The sequence below is a fragment of the Cherax quadricarinatus genome, chromosome 52 (assembly GCF_038502225.1).
Source record: "Cherax quadricarinatus isolate ZL_2023a chromosome 52, ASM3850222v1, whole genome shotgun sequence".
Taxonomy (NCBI): Eukaryota; Metazoa; Arthropoda; class Malacostraca; order Decapoda; family Parastacidae; genus Cherax; species Cherax quadricarinatus.
In genome coordinates, this window is record NC_091343.1 from 7,238,144 (window position 1) to 7,261,508 (window position 23,365).

The following is a 23,365-nucleotide window of genomic DNA, read 5'->3' on the forward strand; positions in this document are numbered from 1 at the left end:
TATTGTTATTAATCTATTGTTATTGTTGTTATTGTAATTGTTCTATTGCATTAAACTTGATATTTCATGTAGTAAATTTTTTTTTTCATACTTTTGGGTGTCTTGCACGGATTAATTTGATTTCCATTATTTCTTATGGGGAAAATTAATTCGACTTTCGATATTATCAACATTTGATGGCTCTCAGGAACGGATTAATATCGAATGTCGGGAGTCCACTGTATCTACAAGCACTGTATAGCACTTTGCCTGGAATTTTTGGGTTATCCTAGGTAATTTACACTATGTGTAATAACTGTACTTATGTATACCTGTGAAAGACAGAGACAGACATATAGACGGACAGATATGTTGACAGAAACAGATACAGACAGCCAAAGTCAGTCAGCCAGCTAGCCAGCCGGCTCGCTGCCACCCTGCCAGCCGGCCAGCCTGCCAAATACATATTACACATGTTCCAGAATCGTTTCTTTTTATTTAGGGCATAGGTTATAGGACATTCTGGCAGGATGACACTACCAGTGGTAGTGTTATTATCAAGGTTTTTGATATTTCCTCGACCACTTGTGGCCACATCCATCTCAAAGCCACCAAACTCTGGATCAACATCACTTTCCTCTTAAACGGGGTTGTGTGTTAATATGACATGACATTAACGAATCCCTGGTGTTTGCCACGCTATTTGCTCTAGCTGACACTCAATTGAACTGGTGCTCCAACAAGGTTCTAAAGGGTCCCAGATTTTTTTAATACTGCACACACTGAATGTGAAGATCCATACTGTTCTGACCAGGCATCTCAGGTCAGTCATGCCAAATTTGGAGGCATGAAAAATAAAACATAGATCTACGTTTGGAGCACTAGCGGTACAAATGTAGATGTACGTTTGGACAGTTTAAGGGTTAAGAATGTTGTGTTAGAGTGTTCAGCAGAAGTTTGTGGTTACAGGAAAGTGGGTGCAAGAGGGAAGAAGAGCAATTGGTGGAAAGACAATGTAAAGAGAGTAGTAAGAGAGAAAATGTTAGCATATGAGAGGTTTTTGCAAAGTAGAAGTGATAGGAGGAAGGAGTATATGGAGAGAAAAAGATGAGTTAAGAGAGTGGTGAAGCAATGTAAAAAGAGAGAAAATGAGAGAGTGGGTGAGATGTTATCAACAAATTTTCATGAAAATGTGAAAAAGTTTTTGGAGTGAGACTAGTAAGTTGAGGAAGCCTTGGGAATGAATGGATTTGATAGTTAAAAATAGGAGAGGAGAGTTATTAAATGGAGAGTTAGAGGTATCGGGAAAATGGAGGGAATATTTTGAGGAATTGTTAAATGTTGATGGAGATAAGGAAGCTGTGATTTTGTGTATAGGGAATGGAGGAATAACATCTTGTAGGAGTGAGGAGGAGCCAGTTGTGAGTGTTGGGGAAGTTTGTGAGGAAGTGGGCAGAATGAAAGGGGAAAAGGCAGCTGGGATTGATGGGATAAAGATAGAAATGCTAAAAGCAGGTGGGGATATAGTTTTTGAGTGGTTGGTGCTTTTATTTAATAAATATATGGAAGAGGGTAAGGTACCTAGGGACTGGCAGAGAGCATGCATAGTTCTTTTGTATAAAGGCAAAGGGGGCAAAAGAGAGTGCAAAAATTGTAGGGGAATGAGTCTGTTGAGTATACCTGTTAAAGTGTATGGTAGAGTTATTATTGAAAGAATTAAGAGTAAGATGGAGAGTAGGATAGCAGATGAACAGGGAGGCTTTAGGAAAGGTAGGGGGTGTGTAAACCAAGTGTTTATAGTGAAAAATATAGGTGAACAGTATTTTGATTAGAGTAAAGAGGTTTTTGTGGCATTTATGGATTTGGAAAAGGCATATTACAGGGTGGATAGGGGGGCACTATAGCAGGTGTTACAAATGTTTGGAATGGGAGGTAAGTCATTGAAAGCAGTGAAGAGTTTATATGAGGATAGTGAGGCTCAGGTTAGAGTATGTAGGAGAGAGGGAGATTATTTCCCAGTAAAAGTAGGCCTTAGACAGGGATGTGTGATGTCACCATTGTTGTTCAATATATTTATAGATGTGGTTGTAAGAGAAGTGAATGCTTGGGTGTTGGCAAGAGGTGTGGAGTTAAAAGATAAAGAATCTAACACAAAGTGGGAGTTGTCACAGTTGTTCTTTGCTGATGACACTGTGCTTTTGGGAGATTCTGAAGAGAACTTGCAGAGGTTGGTGGATGAGTTTGTTAGGGTATGTAAAAGAAGAAACTTAAAAGTGAATATAGGAAAGAATAAGGTGATGAGGATAACAAAAAAATTAGGTAACGAAAGATTGGATATGAGATTGGGGGGAGAGAGTATGGAGGAGGTGAATGTATTCAGATGTTTAGGAGTGGGTGTGTCAGCAAATGGGTCTATGAAAGATGAGGTGAATCATAGAATTGACGAGGGGAAAAAGGATGCAAAGAGGGGAATGTATGAGAGCATAGTTATACCAGCACTCTTATATGGGTGTGAAGCATGGGTGGTGAATGTTTTAACAGGGAGAAGGCTGGAGGCAGTGGAGATGTCATGTCTGAGGGCAGTGTGCAGTGTGAATATAAGGCAAAGAATTCATATTTTGGAAATTAGGAAGAGATACAGGTTTACCAAAATTATTATCCAGAGGACTGAGTAGGGGTCGTTGAGGTGGTTCTGACGTGTAGGGAGGATGGAACAAAATAGAATGAGAGAGTATAAATCTGTAGTGGAGGGAAGGCGGGGTAGGGGTCAGCATAGGAAGGGTTGTAGGGAGGGGTAAAAGAGGTTTTGCGTGTGAGGGGCTTGGACTTCCAGCAAGCATGTGTTCATGTTAGATAGGAGTGAATGGAGACAAATGGTTTTTAGGACTTGATGTGCTGTTGGAGTGTGAGCAAGGTAACATTTATGAAGGGATTCAGGGAAACCAGCAGGCCATACTTGAGTCCTGGAGATGGGAAGTACAGTGCCTGCACTCTGAAGGAGGGGTGTTAATGTTGCAGTTTTATAACTGTAGTGTAAGTATGCCTCTGGCAAGACAGTGATGGAGTGAATGATGAAAGTTTTTCTTTTATTGGGCCACTCTACCTTGGTGGGAAATTGCTGATGTGTTAAAAAAAAAAAAAAGTTGCTGCTGCTTCAACAAATCATGTGTCCCCTTCTTTCAACTAGATTGCCACCTCTAAGCACTTTCATCATTGTTCACTCTATCACTGTCTTGTCAGAGGCATACTGGCATTACTGCTCATATACTCCTCCAAAGTACAATATCCCTACTCCTTCAGAGTGAAGGCACTGTACAGGGCTTCCCACCTCCAGGTTGTTGTTCCCACCTTTCAGTTGTTTTAACACTTGCTACTGCTTCTTGTAAACCATTCCATTGATTTATTAGTTTACCACTGGTAGCTTCTCTTAGTTTATAGTTATGGCCTCTTGGCCATATAATCTTAAATGTGATTATAATGTCTGCTTGTTTCCTCCTATTATCTATAGATAGCACATCCAGTGCTTTTAGTCTTTCTTAATAGCTCATATTTTGTGGCTCTGGGAACTGTTTTGTTGCTTGCTGTTAAACATTTTCCTAACTTGTTGGCCTTTTTTTTTCTTAGGTAGAGACATCATGGTATCACTGCATATATAATTTCAATCTGAAGTATGTATATATAGGGCAGTGCCAGGCCAGCCCTGCCCTGCCCTGCCCTGCCCTACCCTACCCTACCCTGTCCTGCCCTGCCCTGCTCTGCTCTGCTCTGCTCTGCTCTGCTCTGCTCTGCTCTGCTCTGCCCTGCCCTGCCTTGCCCTGCCTTGCCCTGCCTTGCCCTACCCTGCCTTGCCCTACCCTGCCCTGCCCTGCCTTGCCCTGTCTTTCCCTGCCCTGCCCTGCCCTGCCCTACCCTGCCTTGCCCTGCCCAGCCCTGCACTTCCCTTCCCTATCTTTGATCATTGAGCCTAAAGCCCTGGGTTGCTTTAAAAATATGTTGGACAAATATATGAGTGGGAAAAATTGAATTGGAGTAGGACCTGCCTTGCATGGGCCAGTAGGCCCATATTTTCATGATTCATGCCAAAGCATGATTTTCGTGTGCCTGGGTATGTAGTGATTACTTTTTCTATCAGTCTTCATTGTTTTTCTCATTTGTGCCTAGTGAGGAAACCATAGACATTTTCTTTTGCTCTTATAAGAATTTTGTAAATGTTCTTTTTGAAGGGTAGGTAATCATATCAATAGGAGAGTTCAGTCCATGTTTCTCTATGTTACTATATCTTTAAGAAGAGTGTCAATGGAAGCATTTTTTGTAATTTTTATTGGGTAGGCTCTTTTACAGAAAAAGGATTTTCAGTGAAAATTGGAATATTCTTATTTGTAATTTACTATGTTATGCAAAAATTATGAACTAATTTGTGTTTATCTGTGTGTATTTTAATTCATGTTTTCTTTGACCCTCTTGTAAGCATTTATTTGGTATGACAGTTCCAGAGTATGGGCGCATGATTATCAAGAGCAAAGTACCAAGAGACACCTTAATTACATTAAAACACTTGCAAGCAATATGTGAACTTGATGACCGATTACGTTCTCCAGCAGAATTTAGACCTATATGTGAAACCTGGTCCCCTGGACATTGCTGTCCTTCCTGGTCACTTCCAAATTATGTGGCACTTCTTTCTAATCGTACATCTTGTCACTACATTACGGTGAGGAAATTTATTTATACAGTATTATATGCAGTCAAAGATATTTGAATGTGCTAACAAAAGTAACAAGATTAGTATGCTTTCTGACAAGTGTATCAATAAATTATCATTTAAGTATTGTAGTATATAGTGAGTAAACTATTTATCCTTGGTTTTAGAAACCCTACTTTTCATAGTCTTTCTCTCATGAATAGTTCTTTTCTTTAGCTAGTTTTTTTTTTTTTTTTCCACCAGGGCAGGGTGACCCAAAAAAGAAAGAGACACTTTTGCCATCATTCACACATAATCACTCTCTTTGCAGAGGTGTGCAGATATGACAATTTAGGTGTCACTAATTTATTTTATCCTCCACATATTAAAAGATGACTTCTCATTCTCTTTCCTTTTTTCCTAGGTTATACGTTGTGAATGGTGTTATGAAAGATGTGAAGGCTATGTACTTATTGTATTATTGTATAAAACAAAATTTAGAAAATTAGAAGGAGATATACAGTTGACCCTTGAGCAACGTGGGGGTTAAGGGCACCAAATTCCTGGGCAGTCGAAAATCTCCACATAACTTTTGACTCCCCATAAACTTAACTACTAATAGCACACTGTTAACCGAAAGCCTTACTGGTAACATAAACAATCGATTAACACATATTTTGTATGTTATATGCATTATATACTGTATTATTTTAATAAAGTAAGCTAGAGAAAAGAAAATGTTATTAAGAAAATCATAAGGAAGAGAAAATACATTTACAGTACTGTACTGTATTTCTTTTTTCAACAAACCAGCTGCATCCCACCGAGGCTGTGTTGCTGTGTTTATTGACACCATAAGTTTACGTCATCTAAGTAGTAGGTTGGTAGACAGCACCCACCCAGGGAGGTACTACCGTCTTGCCAAGTGAGTGTGAAATGGAAACGTGTAATTGTTTTACATGATGGTAGGATTGCTGTTTTTTTTTCCCTCTCTCATCAACATGCTGGACACCAGGTATATCATAATTGGAAGTGGAAGACTCAGATGAGTCAGACGGATGTTAGAAAGTATTACTTCAGTTATAGAGTTGTCAGGAAGTGGAATAGTCTGGAGTCAAAAGGATGTTAGGAAGTATTGCTTCAGTCATAGAGCTGTCAGGAAGTGGAATAGTCTGGAAAGTGATGTAGTGGAGGCAGGAGCCATACATAGTTTCAAGATGAGGTTTGATAAAGCTCGTAGAACAGAGAGAGAGAGGACCTAGTAGTAATCAGTGAAGAGGTGGGGCCAGGAACTATGACTCGACCCCTGCAACCACAAATAGGTGAGTACATACCCCTCTGAATTTTCTTCTATTTTTTAATAATCCTTGTTCTTTATTTCCTCTTATCTCCAAGGGAATGTAGAACAGGTGAAGAGGCGACTAGAATGCTGGAAACAAGGGGCTAGTAACCTCTTCTGTATAAATTACTAAATTTTAAAAGAGAAACTTTTGTTTTTCTTTTTTAGGTCATCTTGCTTTGGTGGGATACAGCCAGTTTGTCTGTTACTACCTATATCAATGTTGTCTTATGTGATACAGAACACTGTAGATGTTATACGTGGCACTTCTTATGGGTCCCATGGTGTTATTCAAGGTTTACAGTATTGCACTAAACATGTAAAATATGCGAGAACCATGAAAGATCACTTTTTACTGCGATATGCAATTTACTGTAGAGATGAACTGCTCATGTGGAGATGATTAGTGTCACATGGCATTTTAAGCAGATACTGGCAACACTTAAGCTCACCACAGTAGCAACAGGTAGTGGCTGTGAAATTATTACAATAGTATAGTATGTACTACAATTAATTTTATGCAGCTATGATTTGATGTTGCATCTTTACGTTTGTTTACATTTCTCTCAATTACGAATGGTGCCATGTACAATCTAAGTTTTTGTGTGCATAAGTTTTGATAAATTTTAACTTTTTATAATAGGTTTGTGTATATTTTATAGTAGTATGTGATAAAATAGACTAGTATCTACATATTTTTTTATGCGTTCATGATATATATAACTTTTTCTTAATTTTTTCTATGCTTCTAGGCTATGTGGTTCGTTTATTTCCAAAAAAATTTACAATGTATTTGTTGAAAAAATCCTCATACAAATGGAGTTGTGTAATTCAAACCCATGTTGTTTAAGGGTCAACTGTATTTTCTTTGGTTCAAAGTTTTGTTAATGCATGTGCAAGAAGAGAGCTGAAGGTTGATTTAAATAAAAGTAAAACTATGCAGTAGAAAAGAGAAAGTATTGGAATCTGTTGATGAGTTTGGTTATCTGTTGATGAGTTTGGTTATCTGAGGTATGTGAATGACGTAAGAGAAATTTATGCAAGTAAAGTTGAGTGTCGAGCAAGTCAGAGAAGCTCAGAACTCATCAAAGGCAGGAGAAAAAATGCAAGGCGAGATACAGGTAAAGAGCTATGTGAAAATGATTGTTTAACCCGTTGACTGTTGCAAGCCCCTTTTTGAAACTTTCATTCTGTGTCAAAAAATTTTTGGAAAAAAAAAAAAAAATTTTCTTATGAAATGATAGAAAATCTTTTCCTAATGGTAATGGCAACAAAAGTACGAAATTTGATAGAAAACTCAGGGAATTACGCTCCCGCGAAGTTTGCGGTCTTGGCAACATATACGCATCGGCGATTTCGCTGACTTTGAGCCCTGTTTTTGGCCAATTCCATTGTTCCAGTTGACGAAGCTCATAGCTATTTCTTTAGAACTCCATTTTTTCTATCAATTGAGTACAAGAACCCACCCATTTACTGATTTCAGCTACCCAATAAAGTAGTCAGAAATTGGCAGTTTGGCCAATTTCACGCAAATTAAAAAAGATGCCAATTTCAAAATAGGGTCCAGAATAAACAATGTAGACATTCTTGGCACTAAAATATCATATCCTCTGTTCATTAGTCACATGAATACTGTGCTGTAGCAAGATTGAGGAGTATGCAAAGATGGTGTGGCTATGTTAAATGTATGCATAATGGTAATGTGATGATGAAGAAACTGTATTTAACCCTATAAGGGTCCGTCCCATAGTTCTATGGCTTTGAAGCCAGGGTCCAAGCTTTAGTACAACATCATGAGCTTGGCTCACTCAAATAAACTGTGAGTGGTAAATTTGGTCTAGATATGAGAGAATGCATCAGTGTGGTAAGTGTGCACCATATAAAACAAATCTTGCAGCACACGGTGCATAATGAGGAAAAAACTGCGACCATGTTTTTGGATTTAAACAGTGACTTTGTGGTGTATTTTCATATGGCTTTTACAGTTGTATTTTCAGTTTCTTTGTCTCATATGAGAGAATGGAAGATATATTACAGAAACAGAGATGATTTTGATTGGTTTTAGCCCCTTAACTGTCCAAATGTAGATCTACATTCTCTCTCTCAGTGCTCCAAATATTTAAAAAAAAAAAAAAAATTAAAATAAAAAATGCATTTTCCTACATGTAATAGGATAAAAAAATTTAGGGTCGGTACTTACCAAGATACAAATAAGACCGCAAAGTTGGCGCTAGATGCTCATGTGACGGCAACATGGAGTCCTGCCGCTTGCAGAAGTGTTGCCAGTATACCTTTTTGTCTCTTTTTTTTTTTTTTAATTTATATAATTTTTATGTTCTGATAATTACAATTTGTAGTAGTTCTTGTGATTTCATAGCCAATGTTTGTTCTGACTCTAATATTAGGTACTGAAATAGTACTCAAATAGACACAAACACTCTGACAGGTGAACATTTTCACCTGTCACATACTGTTGTCTAGAAATATATACAAAGTATTTATAGGTCCCAGCAATGTTTTAGACACGCTGGAGTATACACGAAACTCCTTAAAGCATGGTGTATGACGAGTGTCACTCCACTGCTGACAGTGCAGCAGTGGAGTGACATTTGAGGATCGTGCAGTGCCTTGGCTTTGTTTGTTTTCACTGTTACACATAAACATGTCTGTCTATATGTCTGTCTAGCTCCCTCTGTTTATCTCTGTTTCTGCTTATTTGTCTTTCTGTCTCTCTGCTTGTCTCTCTTTCTGTGTCTCTGTCTGCTTGTCTCTCTTTCTGTCTCAGAGAGAGCGGCTCATGAACCAACAGGTATTACACACGATGAAGAGTTATCAAGTCTGATTTCTGAATGAGTGAAAATGCATATTACTTGCCAGTCATGCTTATTATGCATTATATCTACAAGCACAGTATAGCATTTCATCTGGATTTTTGAGGTTATCCTAGGTAATTTACACTATACTGTATATAATTGTATTTGTGTACCTGTGAGATAGAGACAGAGATACAGACACTCAGACAGAGATAGAAACAGCCAAAGTCAGTCAGCCACCCAGCTGCCGGCCAGCCTGCCGAACACATATTACACATTCCAGAATTGTTTCGCTCTACTTAGGGCATAGGTTATAGGACATTCTGGCAGGATGACACTACCAGTGGTACCATAATTGAAAGGATGTTGCACAAATGCTTCACATGGGTTATTATTGAGGTTTTTGATATTTCCTTGACCACTTGTGGCCACATCCACCTCATAGCCACTAAACTCGGGATCAACATCACTTTTCTCTTAAAAGGGGAGTGTTAATAGGACATGATATCAGTGAATTCCTGGTGTTTGCCGTGCTATATGCTCTAGCTGGTTCTCAATTAAGCTGGTACTCCCACAAGATACTAAGTGCTTCCAGATTTTTTTAATACTGCAAACACTGATGCTGACCAAGCATCTCAGGCCAATTGTGCCAAATAAAACGTTATCTACGTTTGGAGCGCTAGTGGCAGCAATGTAGATCAACGTTTGGACAGTTAGGGGTTAATAGTGAAAATAGCTTGAAATTAAGCTCAGGGTAGCAGAAATGTTCCATTTATGCTGATGTTCAAGAGTAAACTGGAAGGTGAAGAGCATTAGTGTCCAGGTTGAAGACATCTTTCTTGTTATAAAGGTCTTGATGGCGACCAGCACCGTAGAGTTATTCTGCAAGTGATACACCTTAGTGTGAGCATCACTGAACTGAACCTCTCTGATGATTTCTCTGATGTCTATACTTGAGCTGGATGACAGTCTTGTGGTAGATAGCACAAATGAATATTTAGTTCAACTTAATATGCAAATTTTTACCACATAAGGTATATCATGCTTTAAACTGCATTTTTTATGGAGTCTTTATTATGTTTAATTTTGGTAATTAATTAACAAGGTCATACTTGTGTCTAATACAGTTTAATAAATGCAGAACACACTCCATATTTGTGAGGAAAAGATGGAGATGTGTTTTGACAGCTAAATGGCTGTGCTATTTGTACAAAAATAAATTTTGTACTAAAAATATTTCTTTAAAGAATTATTTAAAACAAGCAATTTAAATAAACTAACCAGTGAAAATGGAAGGTTATTTATAAAATTAATTTTTCATGTGACCTAGATTTGTCCTATTTTAAACATTATAGAAACCTAGGTGATTACCTATACATTGTCATGGAAATGCATTGAGTAACCAGTGTGGCTTTGCTACTGCTGCCTCATGCCCTCTTGTATAGGGAAATGAATGTTAAAGCCTTTACTCTCACTCCATATGTATTTGAAGTAGGTTCACCCACTCACTCCCAAGTAGTGCTCCCAAGTAGTACCTCTTCTTCTACTACTACTACCACAACTACTGATGAAATTAAGACACATGTGCGGCGTCTGGTTGTCTTTGTTGTGGACGTTTTGCCATCCAGTGGCTGGCTTGATGGCGAAACGTCTACGATGGGGATGCCCGGGTGTTGTGCATGTGTTTTAATTTCATCTTGTCGGTATTATATACAATTCTTGTACTACTGCTGCTGCCGCTGCCGCCGCCGCCGCCGCCGCCGCCGCCGCCGCCGCCGCCGCCGCCGCCGCCGCCGCCGCCGCCGCCGCCGCCGCCACCGCCGTCACCGCCGCCGCCGCCGCCGCCACCGCCGCCACCGCCGCCACCGCCACCGCCTCCTCCTCCTCCTCCTCCTCCTCCTCCTCCTCCTCCTCTACCTCTACCTCTACCTCTACCTCTTCCTGCCTATATATATCCGTCCTGCTCCACCTCTGGTTAGTGTGACTTTGTCAATGGTCCAAGTCGGACCGAAACGTCGTCATAAGCTTCTCTCTTTTATGTGCGGGTTATTTGTGTATAGTGCTCTGCCTTGTACTCTCATGCTTAGTCTGATCTCTGTTTTCTAGAGTTCTCTATTCATTTTATGATCCCTTGCTTGGGAATATCGATGAAACATCCTGTATGGATAATTTGAATTTAATATCTCTGTGAAGACATTGATATGAGTTGTGTTAGCAGTGTATCTGTTATTTCATGTCTTATATTGATTGCCTAAGTCTACAAACAATAACTCTATATATAATTCTACCATTTATGTGTAAAGATAAAGAGAAGTAATTTCATGCTCTTTATTGAGATTATGGTTCATAGAGATGTGAAGATTCAATCTAAGTTTTATTATTATTAAAGACAAAGATTTTACTCGTGAGTTTTGGTCATCCTAAAGAAAATAAGAAGGTTACCAAAGAAAGCTTCTTTCGTTAAGAAGGCTATATTTGCTGCACTAAACCCTTGTTGCCATTGGAGTTTTCCCCTAGATAAAAGCCAACATTCAAAGTGATTCCCCTGCAAAATGATCGGTGGTTTAATGTGCAATTTCTGTTCATAGAGATCTTTGGTAGTGCTGTTGGTCTCATTGGTCTTATTGTCGACTTTCTGTAGACATTGAAGGCTTATGTGAGAAACAAGACTTGTATTTGTTCAAGCTTTTATGGAAACAAAAAGTGTAATTTTCATGTAGTGGGAAACCACTAGTTAGTTTGTTGTGTATGAAGGGGTTTACATTAGGCCACTGATCCTTTTGCTGGGGAATCAGTTTGAATGTTGGCTTTTATCTAGGGAAGAACTTCAATGGCAACAAGGGTTTAGTACAGCAAATATAGCCGCCTTAACTAAAGAGGCTTTCTTTGTTAATCTTCTTGCTTTCTTTAGGATGACCAAAACTCAAGAGTAAAATCCTTGTATTTAATAATAATAAAACTTCGATTGGATTTTCATATCTCTATGAACCATAATCTTAATAAAGAGCATGAAATTACTTCTTTTTCCCTTTACACATAAAGGGTAGAATTATATACAGTGGACCCCCGGTTTACGATATTATTTCATTCCAGAAGTATGTTCAGGTGCCAGTACTGACCGAATTTGTTCCCATAAGGAATATTGTGAATTAGATTAGTCCATGTCAGACCCCCAAACATACACATACAAACGCACTTACATAAATACACTTACATAATTGGTCGCATTGGGAGCTGATCATAAACCGGGGGTCCACTGTATATAGCTATTGTTAGTAGAGTTAGGCAATCTATATAAGACATGAAATAACTGATACATTGTTAACACAACTCATATCAATGTCTTCACAGAGATATTAAATTCAAATTATCCATACAGGATGTTTCATCGATATTCCCAGGCAAGGGATCATAAAATGAATAGAGAACTCTAGAAAACAGAGATCAGACTAAGCATGAGAGTACAAGGCAGAGCACTACTTGGGAGTGAGTGAGTGAACCTACTTCAAATACATATGGAGTGAGAGTAAAGGCTTTAACATTCATTTCCCTATACAAGAGGGCATGAGGCAGCAGTAGCAAAGCCACACTGGTTACTCAATGCATTTTCATGATAATGTATAGGTAATCACCTAGGTTTCTATAATATTTAGAATAGGACAAATCTAAGTCACATGAAAATTAATTTTATAAATAAGCTTCCATTTTCACTGGTTTATTTAGATTCCTTATTTTTAAATAGCTTTTTAAAAAAATATTTTTAGTACAAAATTGATTTTTGTACAAATAGCACAGCCATTTAGCTGTCAAAACACATCTCCATCTTTTCCTCAAATATAGAGTATATTCTGTATTTATTAAACTGTATTAGACACAAGTATGACCTTGTCAGTTAATTACCAAAATTAAACAAAATAAAGACTGCATAAAAAATGTGCATTCATGAATGTGCTGATATTATTTATACAATCATTACAATATTGCATAACAGTAAACCTTTTATTTTTTGGTGTGAATAAAAATTCTTTGTGAATAAAAATAAAAATGAAATTCATCTGTGAAGCCTGGAAACGTAAGTGCTAAACAGAGGAAATGTTATTTAGAGCCAGGAATGCCTGCATTGTTTATTCCAAACCCTATTTTGAAATTGGAATATTTTGAACTTTGTGTGAAATTGGCCAAATTACCAATTTCTGATCATTTTATTGGGTAGTTGAAATAGTTGATTGGGTAGTTTCTTGTGCTCTATCGATAAAATAGAAGTGATACTAGCGAAATAGCTAAGAATTTGGTAGACCGGAATAATGTAATTGGCCTAAAATAGGAGTCAAAGTGGGCAGAATCGCCAATGCATAAATATTGCTGACACAGCAAAATTTGCGATGGCATAATTTCGTCAATTTTCCATCAAATTTCATACTTTTTGTTTTATTACCTTCAGAAAAAGATTCTCTATCAAATCATAAGAAAAAATAATAAAAAAATTTTTTTTGAAAGTTCTTGGGCCCTGTGGACAAGTTTCAGATTGTTGGTGTGGACCCTGAATGGGTTAGGGGAATGTGAGGGTAAGAGAATAAGGGACAGGTCAACAAGAAGATGGGAAGATAAGGTGAGTGAATGAGTAAGAAAGCATGGTAGGTGTGTGAGTATCTGATGAAAAGTGGCAGTGAACCAGACTGAATGGAAGCATTTATTAATATATGAATGATGTATATTTTGTTTTTGACAGCTCACAAGTGCTTTATACCTAGTCTCTGGAGCAGTTACAATACTAAGATATTAGGGTGACGATTTAAATGATTTAATGGTCATGTGTGATGCTACCAAGTTGGGAGAGCATGAGAGAAAAGGGATTTAATTGGAAAACCTTTAATCCTCTATTTCCATATTTTTCTCTTTTCTCTTAGCAGATGTCTTTATGGTTTAGGAGAGTGGGAGTGTAATGATGGTGATAAACATACATAGTGTAACTTGTGGATTTTTATTTTACACCGAGTCTATATTCCTTAAAATATAATGTAGTTTATTTAAACAGGTTTGATTTTATAGATTTTGTATAGTTTACTATAGTGCTTGTTTGATTATTACAGGGCACTCAGTGGGCTTAGAGAAGAAGCAGATTGAGGGAATAGGTTAAAAGGCTTTTTATTAAACTGTTTAAGCTTTACTTGTTTTAAATAAAGGCATAATGCTGATGAATGATAAGTTGACAGTGCAGTGAAGTCTTTATTAGTACACCTTCACCCATGGATGGGCTTTATCAGGTACATAGCACAATGAGGAAAATTATACCTTACATAGAGCATCCAGGACAAGTGATCAGTTGTAAATAAGTTGAGTAGTTGTCTAGCATTGCAAGAGGCCTACTGCCTCTCTGCATTGTTTCCATTGTTCAACGATGATTTGTGTTACGGCAGTTTCCAGTGTGAACATACTACAGTTTTGTTTTATGATGTTAAGTTAGAGTGTAGATGACTCTAAATAACATGTTTAATCTTAGTCATTTTCTTGAAACAGTAGCCTAGTTCATTTTAGTAATATATTGCAGAGGAACGGTCTAACACAAAATAAACACAAATCTGAAAAAATTTCTTGTGCTAACTTCATTTTGCATTATTCTTAGCTTTCAGTTCTGTGGGACCTCTGGGAACCTAACCCCATGAATTTGTAAGTGTGACTTTATATCTCATTTCATTATTTTAAGCTTCACAGGTAATTTGATTTACGTAACAGGAAGATGATGTTGTTAATGTGCATCGTCTGCTGATAAGGTGTGCACGCTATTTAGACCTGCAACTAGAAGGTGGTTGTGGTGGACATGCAGGATGTCAACGTGTTCCTCAATTGTGTTTGCAACATGATGCTGTATACACCATTCTTCATTATCTTGTTGATGCAGCATTTCTCAATCCAGAGGTATTTACATCATTATTTATATTTTTTGTGTAAATTATCACATTATTTTAATCAGTGTTACCATCATGCATATGTTCAAACTTCTGCAAAGTAGGAATAGTTTTTATGATTCTGTTCCAGCGATTAAAAGACTATTTATTGAAATAATTTTGTGTACCATATTGCATTTTAATTTTACTAGTTTTATTCACTGCTTCAGGTTGATAAAAATTTTTACTTAGTATTACCACTAAGTGGGGACAGTGAGACCAATTGGGGTAATTGAGACTAAGATGAGGCAGTTGAGACCAGGTAGAAGAAGTAGCTTTAAAACTGATGTATATGAGCCCTGCATTATTTATTTAATTAGGTTAGTATGATTCCAATCTATATATACCTAAAACCTTAAGTACAGTACTCTGCTGAACCATCTTTCAGAATTTACTAAGAATTGCCTGAACTAACATCTGCCTTCTACCCCTTTTATTGCTCTTATTCCTACCTTCAAGAAGTTAGTAATTATTTAATTATAGATAAGGGAAGTACAGTGCCAGCACTCTGAAGGAGGGGTGTTAATGTTACAGTTTTATACCTGTAGTGTAAGCATGCCTCCGGCAAGACAGTAATGGAGTGAATGATGAATGTTTTTCTTTTTTGGGGCTGCATTGCTTTGGTGGGAAATGGCCGATGTGTTATTAAAAAAAAAGGTTTGTAGTAAAGGGCATATGAGACCACACGAAGGGGCATTTGAGACCTCCAATATTAAATGTTATTTTATGTCATATTTCACCTGGGTAGGTATGTCATATTTATAGGAGACCTCCAATATTAACTCTGTTTTGCATGTCATATGCTATTTCATATAGAACTGTTTTTCGTGTCTACAGGATAGTGCATTCACAAAATAAGAGGAAGACCACAAGGATGCAAGTAAACATGGTGAATGCCTTGATGGCATCATCAAAAGGTGTGTCACAAAGAGATGCAATGGAACAGTACAAAATACCTAAGATAAATTTGCAGCAGCATTTCAATTCAAGGTCCATATCACCCTGAAAAATTTGAAGGAAAACAGCACTCCTTCAAAATGATTTTGGAATAGCTTTCAGTATCCAATGAGTTAAGAAATGTTGTCAAAGATTACCCGGACCACAATCAGAGAGCTATACCAGAATTTGCCAATAATCTTCAGACATTGATTGGGCACATGGATTCCTGAAGAAACATGAGAATTTGCTATCAACTTTCATCTGCAAAACACTCAGGAAGCATGCAGTTGTTACAGAAATGGATGTTTTTGCTTACATCAGTTGTCCAGGTCAGACAATTGATGGGGTATATCAAGGCAGTATCATCAGTTACAACTAAACCAATCTACTGATGACCCAAGAGACAAGTGGCAAATCTTACTGAAAAATGCAAAGCATGCTGAATGCCCTCAAAAGTTTAACATCCATCATGTTTGCTGTAACTGTTGTTTACAAGGGTGAAAAACTTCAAGACTCTTGGATAATGGGTGGACTAGTAGGTGCACTGTACAACTGCACAAGCTCTGGATGGTTTAGTTTGGATGTATTTGTTGATTGTAGATAAATGGTTCAGAGAACTGACAAGTTGATAAATTAGACACATGTGCAACACTTGGGTATCTTTATTGAGGAAATGTTTTGCCACACAGTGGCTTCATCAGTCCATACAAAGGAGAATGGTGAAGAACAGAAGGAGTTTGAGGTAGTCAATCCCTCAGCCTGAGTCAATGTAATCAGTCCATCAATCTTGAAAAGAATGTAGTATATGTACGTAGAAGTTGCTTATATACTGTAGGTAGGTGAGGTGAAGCAGTCATAGGTGGTATCACATTTGACAAATCCAAATGTGGAAGTAGGCCATTCCTAAAGGTTAGGCAAGTGAAGAATCCCCTGTATTAAGATCCCAAGATGTTGATGTGTCTGATAGGAATGTAGATAAATGGTTCAGAGAACTGACAATAAAGATACCCAAGTGTTGCATATGTCTAATTTATCAATCTTTTTGTTGATTGGTTTGAAAGAATAGTTTGGTGGTACTTTCACACATGCTTTCTTATGAAATGATAGAGAATCTTTTCCCAATTGTAATGACACTAAAAGAACGAAATTTGATGGAAAACTGATGGAATTATGCTCTCGTGAAGTTAGCGACCTCAGCGATATTTATGAATCGGTGATTTCGCCCAATTTGAGCCCTATTTTTGGCTAATTCCGTTGTTCCAGTCAACCAAACTCATAGCTATTTCTTTAAAACTCCATTTTTTTCTGTCAATTGAGTACAAGAAACTGCCCATTTACTGATTTTAACTGCCCAATAACATGGTTAGAAATTTGCAATTTGGCCAATTTCATGAAAATTAAAAAATATGAGTTTCACAATAGGGTCCAGAATGAACAATGCAGACATTCCTGGCTCTAAAATAACATTTTCTTTGTTCATCAGTCACATCTCTTGTCCCTTTCTGATATTATTCTTGCTTTCTATTTTGAATTTTTATTCAAACAAAAAATAGAAGATTTACTGTTATGCAGACTACTGAAATATTGTAATAATTCTATATATAATGTCAACCCATTCATGACTGCATATTAGAATGGCTAGTTGGACATTTATTGGACAAAGACATCATTTGTTTACTTTTGAACATCGGCAAAAATCAAACATTTCCCCTACTTTGAGCTTCATTTCCAGGTTCTTTGTATAGTAAAACCAATCAAAATCACCTCTATTTCTATTTTCCATTCTATCAAATGAGACCAAGAAAACGAGAATACAACTATAAATACTATATGAAAATAGACCACAAAGTTGGCATTTTAATTAAAAAAAAAACGGTTGGAGTTTTTTTTCTCATTATGCACTGCGTGCTGCAGGATTTTTTTTATATGGTGCACACTGACCACACAGACCCATTCTCTCACATGTGGGCCTACCAGCTTTCTCCTGCTTGATTTGAAGCCGCTAGAATTTATGAGTATATATATGTCAAAAACGGTGGCTCGTAAGATGTATATATACGACCAAAACAGTCAAATGGTTAAGCAAGTTCAGGCTCTTAAAAAGCTATGGAGTGTGTTATCTAGTGCAGGAGTTGGTAATCAGTCACACAGCACTTTTTTGGGGTTATTAAAGGTTTAAGGTGATTTTCTATGGTTGAATCCCATGTACAAATACCATAGGTGAGATAAGGGTTGATGAGAGAGAGGTAAAGAGCAAGAAGTACCATTTGGGGTACATAGTACTGTATCTTAGAAAGGATACCTACTGTTTTGGAGACTTTTTTGGTTAAACTTTATTGAAGAGAGGTATTGACTGAATGGAAGGTAGGTGAAGGAAATCATGCAACATATATCTAAAAGTGGTCTCTACCAAGATTGCTTCTGACTCTCATACAACAAGTGGAGAATAAGTGAGAGAGTTCTGTGAAATCTGGACTTAGAGTTTGTAGCATATACCCTTTTGACCCAGAATGCATCCTGAAGAAAATAAGAAAAGAACCAGAAGGTCATGTGGCATCTGGATGTTTGGTTAGCTTTATTCTTCTGGATTACCTAATAGACAAAGGGAAAGAGCATCAGTCTTGCAACTCTGACAGCACAAGGAAGTGGCACCTCAGCAGCAGTAAGACCCAGCTCCTCAGCATGAGGCACAAGGCTAAAGACTGGTGCCCAAAAAAAGTGTCTTCTATGACACTTCCAGCAACTCCTCATCAGACTTAGATGACCTAGGTGTCAAAATATTTGAAGATGAGCTGACTGGGATCCCAGACCAAACAGAGGAAGAAAATACAGCATAGAGCATAGAACACTGTGACTATGTTTTTGTTAAGTTGGAGAGTAGTAAAACAACATACCATTACATTGGTAAGGTAATGGAGCAGGCTGAAATACCTGGGAATTGGATAATTTCATCTCTTAGACATACAGAGATCCCTAAGGCCATATACACTGATGAACACGATATAGCAGGAGGTTGAAAGTGAAACATTTTAGGAGGAGCCTTGTTACCCAGTAGAGCAAGAGAGAAGAGACTTGGCCATTGCGTTTAAATTAGTAGTAATGCTTTCATTTCCTTAATTTTTTTATTAATAATGAAATCTATCAGTATTATTTTCTTAATTGCAAATGTAGTACCAGTACATGTACTTATAGCATCTAAGAAGTACTTTTATAATGTTTTAAGTGAACATTGACCACAATTGACGCACCTAAAATAACAAGGTCTCAAATGTCCCACACCAGGGGCAATTGAGATCAATTTTTTGTATTATTCTAGAAATATAACTGTGTACATACATTATCCCTTCATATAATTATTATTATCTAAAATAAAAGTTTGAACAGAAGAAAGTGAACTTTATATTTGTGTTACCATGGGAATAACTTAATATTTTGAGGCTCATTTACCCATCTTTATGGTACCTGTGAGTAATCACAAAGGTGTTCATTTGAGGTATTGAATGGTGAGTAAGATATATGTGTAAAAAATGCATATCTCCAGTACTAGTATTTTTTTTATTCCACTAATTAACTATTGACAGAAGATTATAATCATTGTACAGTTGTGTGTGGGGAGGGGGAGGGGGGTGTTAGACATCTGCCTTATAACCAAAAAGGAATTTAAAAAAGCTTTGTATTGAGTTACAACATAATTTTTTATAGTTCTTTATGTCTTACTCTGTGGCCGGATGAATTTACGCTAGTAAGACCCAGCCAGGCAGGAAGCAAGATAGGTGATTGAACCCTAATTTTAAGCTATCCGTTCTCTGAAACTTATTCAGAAAACTTGCAAAAAGGGTGTATTCGTTCTCTAAATTTCATAACAAAATTCCAATAATGGCAAGTATCAGTCACATTATATTATAGAAAAATAATGATGTGATAGTCATTGGCATCTGTAAAGTATATATTTTCAGAATAATACAAAATTTGGGCTTAGGAACATGTTGGTAAGTTATCTGTGCCTGTGTTAAACCAAAACTGGAATTTGCAGCAGCTGAGTGGTCTCAGCACCCCAAAAGTTTATATGAGCAACTAGAAAAGATTCAGGGACTAGCTACACAATAGCTTCAAGAACTAAAAAAGTATGAACTAAAAAAAAAAAGGCCAAGAGTTTGGGAAATGCTCTAATTGCCTGTTAGGAAAAAATGAGGAGCTGCAATAACTACATATAAAGTCAGAAAAGGATATACAATACAGTGGACCCCCAAGTTTCGTGATTAATCCGTTCCAGAGAGCCTGCCGAAAGGTGTTCATTTGAGGTATTGAATGGTGAGTAAGATATATGTGTAAAAAATGCATATCTCCAGTACTAGTATTTTTTTTATTCCACTAATTAACTATTGACAGAAGATTATAATCATTGTACAGTTGTGTGTGGGGAGGGGGAGGGGGGTGTTAGACATCTGCCTTATAACCAAAAAGGAATTTAAAAAAGCTTTGTATTGAGTTACAACATAATTTTTTATAGTTCTTTATGTCTTACTCTGTGGCCGGATGAATTTACGCTAGTAAGACCCAGCCAGGCAGGAAGCAAGATAGGTGATTGAACCCCAATTTTAAGCTATCCGTTCTCTGAAACTTGTTCAGAAAACTTGCAAAAAGGGTGTATTCGTTCTCAAAATTTCATAACAAAATTCCAATAATGGCAAGTATCAGTCACATTATATTATAGAAAAATAATGATGTGATAGTCATTGGCATCTATAAAGTATATATTTTCAGAATAATACAAAATTTGGGCTTAGGAACATGTTGGTAAGTTATCTGTGCCTGTGTTAAACCAAAACTGGAATTTGCAGCAGCTGAGTGGTCTCAGCACCCCAAAAGTTTATATGAGCAACTAGAAAAGATTCAGGGACTAGCTACACAATAGCTTTAAGAACTAAAAAAGTATGAACTAAAAAAAAAAAAGGCCAAGAGTTTGGGAAATGCTCTAATTGCCTGTTAGGAAAAAATGAGGAGCTGCAATAACGACATATAAAGTCAGAAAAGGATATACAATACAGTGGACCCCCAAGTTTCGTGATTAATCCGTTCCAGAGAGCCTGCCGAAAGTCGAAATTGCCGAATGGCGAAACCATTTTCCCCATAAGAATTAATGGAAATAAAATTAATCCGTTCCAGACACCCAAAAATATTAAAATAATTTTTTTTTTTCAAATTAAATAAAGATTTACATACTGAAAACAATGAGAAATCAAGTACATGCATATAAAAAATAATAATAACATTACACTTACCTTTACTGAAGACTTCTGGGTGGATGGAAGACGGGAGGAGGGGATAGGAGGAAGGTGTACACTATTGTTTGGAAGGAGAATCTCCTTCCATTAGGACTTCAGGTATGAAGTCCTTATCTGGGGTTACTTCCCTTCTTTGTTTTTTAACCCTTTCAGGGTTTCGGCCGTACTAGTACGGCTTACACACCAGTGTCCATGACGTACTAGTATGTCTAAATTCTAGCACCCTCAAATCTAATGAGAGAAAGGTGGTAGGCCTACATATGAAAGAATGGGTCTATGTGGTCAGTGTGTGCGGTATAAAAAAAAATCCTGCAGCACACAGTGCATAATGAGAAAAAAAAACTTTGACCATGTTTTTGGATTAAAACAGCGACTTTGCACTGTATTTACGTATGGTATTTATTGTTGTATTCTAGTTTTCCTGGTCTCATTTTATAGAATGGAAGACATATTACAGAAATTGAGATGATTTCGACTAGTTTTACAATGAAAAGTACCTTGAAATTGAGCTCAGAGTAGCAGAAATGTTCGATTTTTACCAAAGTTCAAAAGTAAACAAATCATGCTATGCGTCCAATACATGTCAACTGGCGAGTCTAATATTCTTTCACAAGTGTGCTGATATTATTTATACCATTTCTACACTAATGCAGTTGTCTGCATAACAGTAAATCTTCTATTATTTTGTGAGAATAAAAATTCAAAGTGGAAAGCAAAAGAATGTAAGAGGGGCGTGGGGACATGACTAATGAACAGAGGAAATGTTTATTTTAGTGCCAGGAATGTCTTTCTTGTTTATTCTGGACCCTATTCGGAAATTGGCATCTTTTGAAATTTGTGTGAAATTGGCAAAATTGCTAAATTCTGACCACTGTATTGGATAGTTGAAACCAGTAAATGGGTGGTTTCTTGTACTCATTCGATAGAAAAAATGGAGTTCTAGTGAAATAGTTTTGATTTTTGTCGACTAGTACACTGGAATTGGCTGAAAATAGGGCTCAAAGTGGGCAAAATTGCCTATGCGTAAACATAGTCGAGACTGCTAACTTTGCGAGAGCATAATTCCGTAAGTTTTCCATCAAATTTCATACTTTTGGTGTCATTATGATCGGGAAAAGATACTCTATCTTTTCATAAGAAAATATATATATATATATATATATATATATATATATATATATATATATACAGTATATATATATATTTTTTTTTTAAATTTGGCCGACCCTGAGAACAAGTCTCTGAGAGGGCCTGTCAACCCTGAAAGGGTTAAAGACACTGGCACTGGGAACAACTTGAGAGTCACTGGAACCCTGTCGCACAAAATATCTGTCCAGAGAGCTCTGTTTCTGGCGTTTCTTTAAGATTTGTCTGAAGTGGAACACAACACTGTCATTGTACATGTTGCCAATACGGCCTGCAAGAGCTTTGTTAGGGTGAAGTTCATCCATAAATGTTTGCACTTTAGTCCACTTTGCACAAATCTCCTTAATCTTTGCTACAACAGCACACTTTATTTCCTTTCCTTTTGCCACGATTGAAGTGATGGTTGAATGGGGTTTGCCATACATCCTGGCAAGCTCTGTAACATGCACTCCACTCTCATAATTTTCAATGATTTCCTTCTTGAATTCAATCATGTTCCTCACTTTCTTTACCAAAGGGCTTGCACTAGCTTTTCTTGGGCCCATGGTGACTTATTTACCAGTTACAATCATAAAAAACAATGGATTATTACGTATGAACCCGCTGGGTGATGGTCACGTGTTGGTAAACAATGGCACACTGAGCATGAATGGCGTGGGAGACTGGCTTTGTGTGCGTGGTGACGGGCGGACGGGTACTGGATGGTCGCCGAATCATGAATCTATTCACGAAACGCGAGGCCAAATTTTGCCGAAAAAACTTGCCGAAAGTCGGATTTTACGAAAGTCGATGCCGCCGAAACTCGGGGGTCCACTGTATTATGAAGAGGCCATAACTATATATTAATGAAGAGTAGATGCTGAACAGATATTAAAAAGGTCTTAGTAGAGCAGCAGAATACTGGACTGGGTTACAAGAGGAGGAGGTAGTATGTGATAACAATCACTTGAAATTTTAAAAAAATTGTCATAGATTAAATACTGAAGATAGAGTACCATAAATTTAGCTCTGTTCCTGCAGCTACAAATAGGGAATTACAAATATTGTACTTGTAGAGGTTGTGGGGAGGCAGCAGGTGATTTGTTCCTTTGGTCATGAAAAAAAAAATTCTTCACTGACTTTCTGTGGCTCATTTTGAGAAATTTCTACAGCTATTTCTTATGGTAAGTGCATGTGTAGGAGATCTAGCAGTGTGTTCCCTGGTATCAGCAGCCAACATGCATGGTATTTTCATATCT

At 37.3% G+C, this 23,365-nt stretch overlaps 1 protein-coding gene across 12 annotated transcripts in view; it reads left to right on the forward strand.

Moving 5' to 3' along the window:
- disp (RND transporter family member dispatched) overlaps nucleotides 1-23,365 on the forward strand; it is a 753,128-nt gene that overhangs the window by 646,771 nt on the left and 82,992 nt on the right. For all 12 annotated transcript variants that reach the window (XM_070096023.1, XM_070096020.1, XM_070096021.1 and 9 more), the window contains 2 exons: nucleotides 4,467-4,690; nucleotides 14,546-14,728. In XM_070096023.1, coding sequence (XP_069952124.1) covers nucleotides 4,467-4,690; nucleotides 14,546-14,728 — 407 coding nt within the window. The remainder of the gene's footprint in view (nucleotides 1-4,466; nucleotides 4,691-14,545; nucleotides 14,729-23,365) is intronic.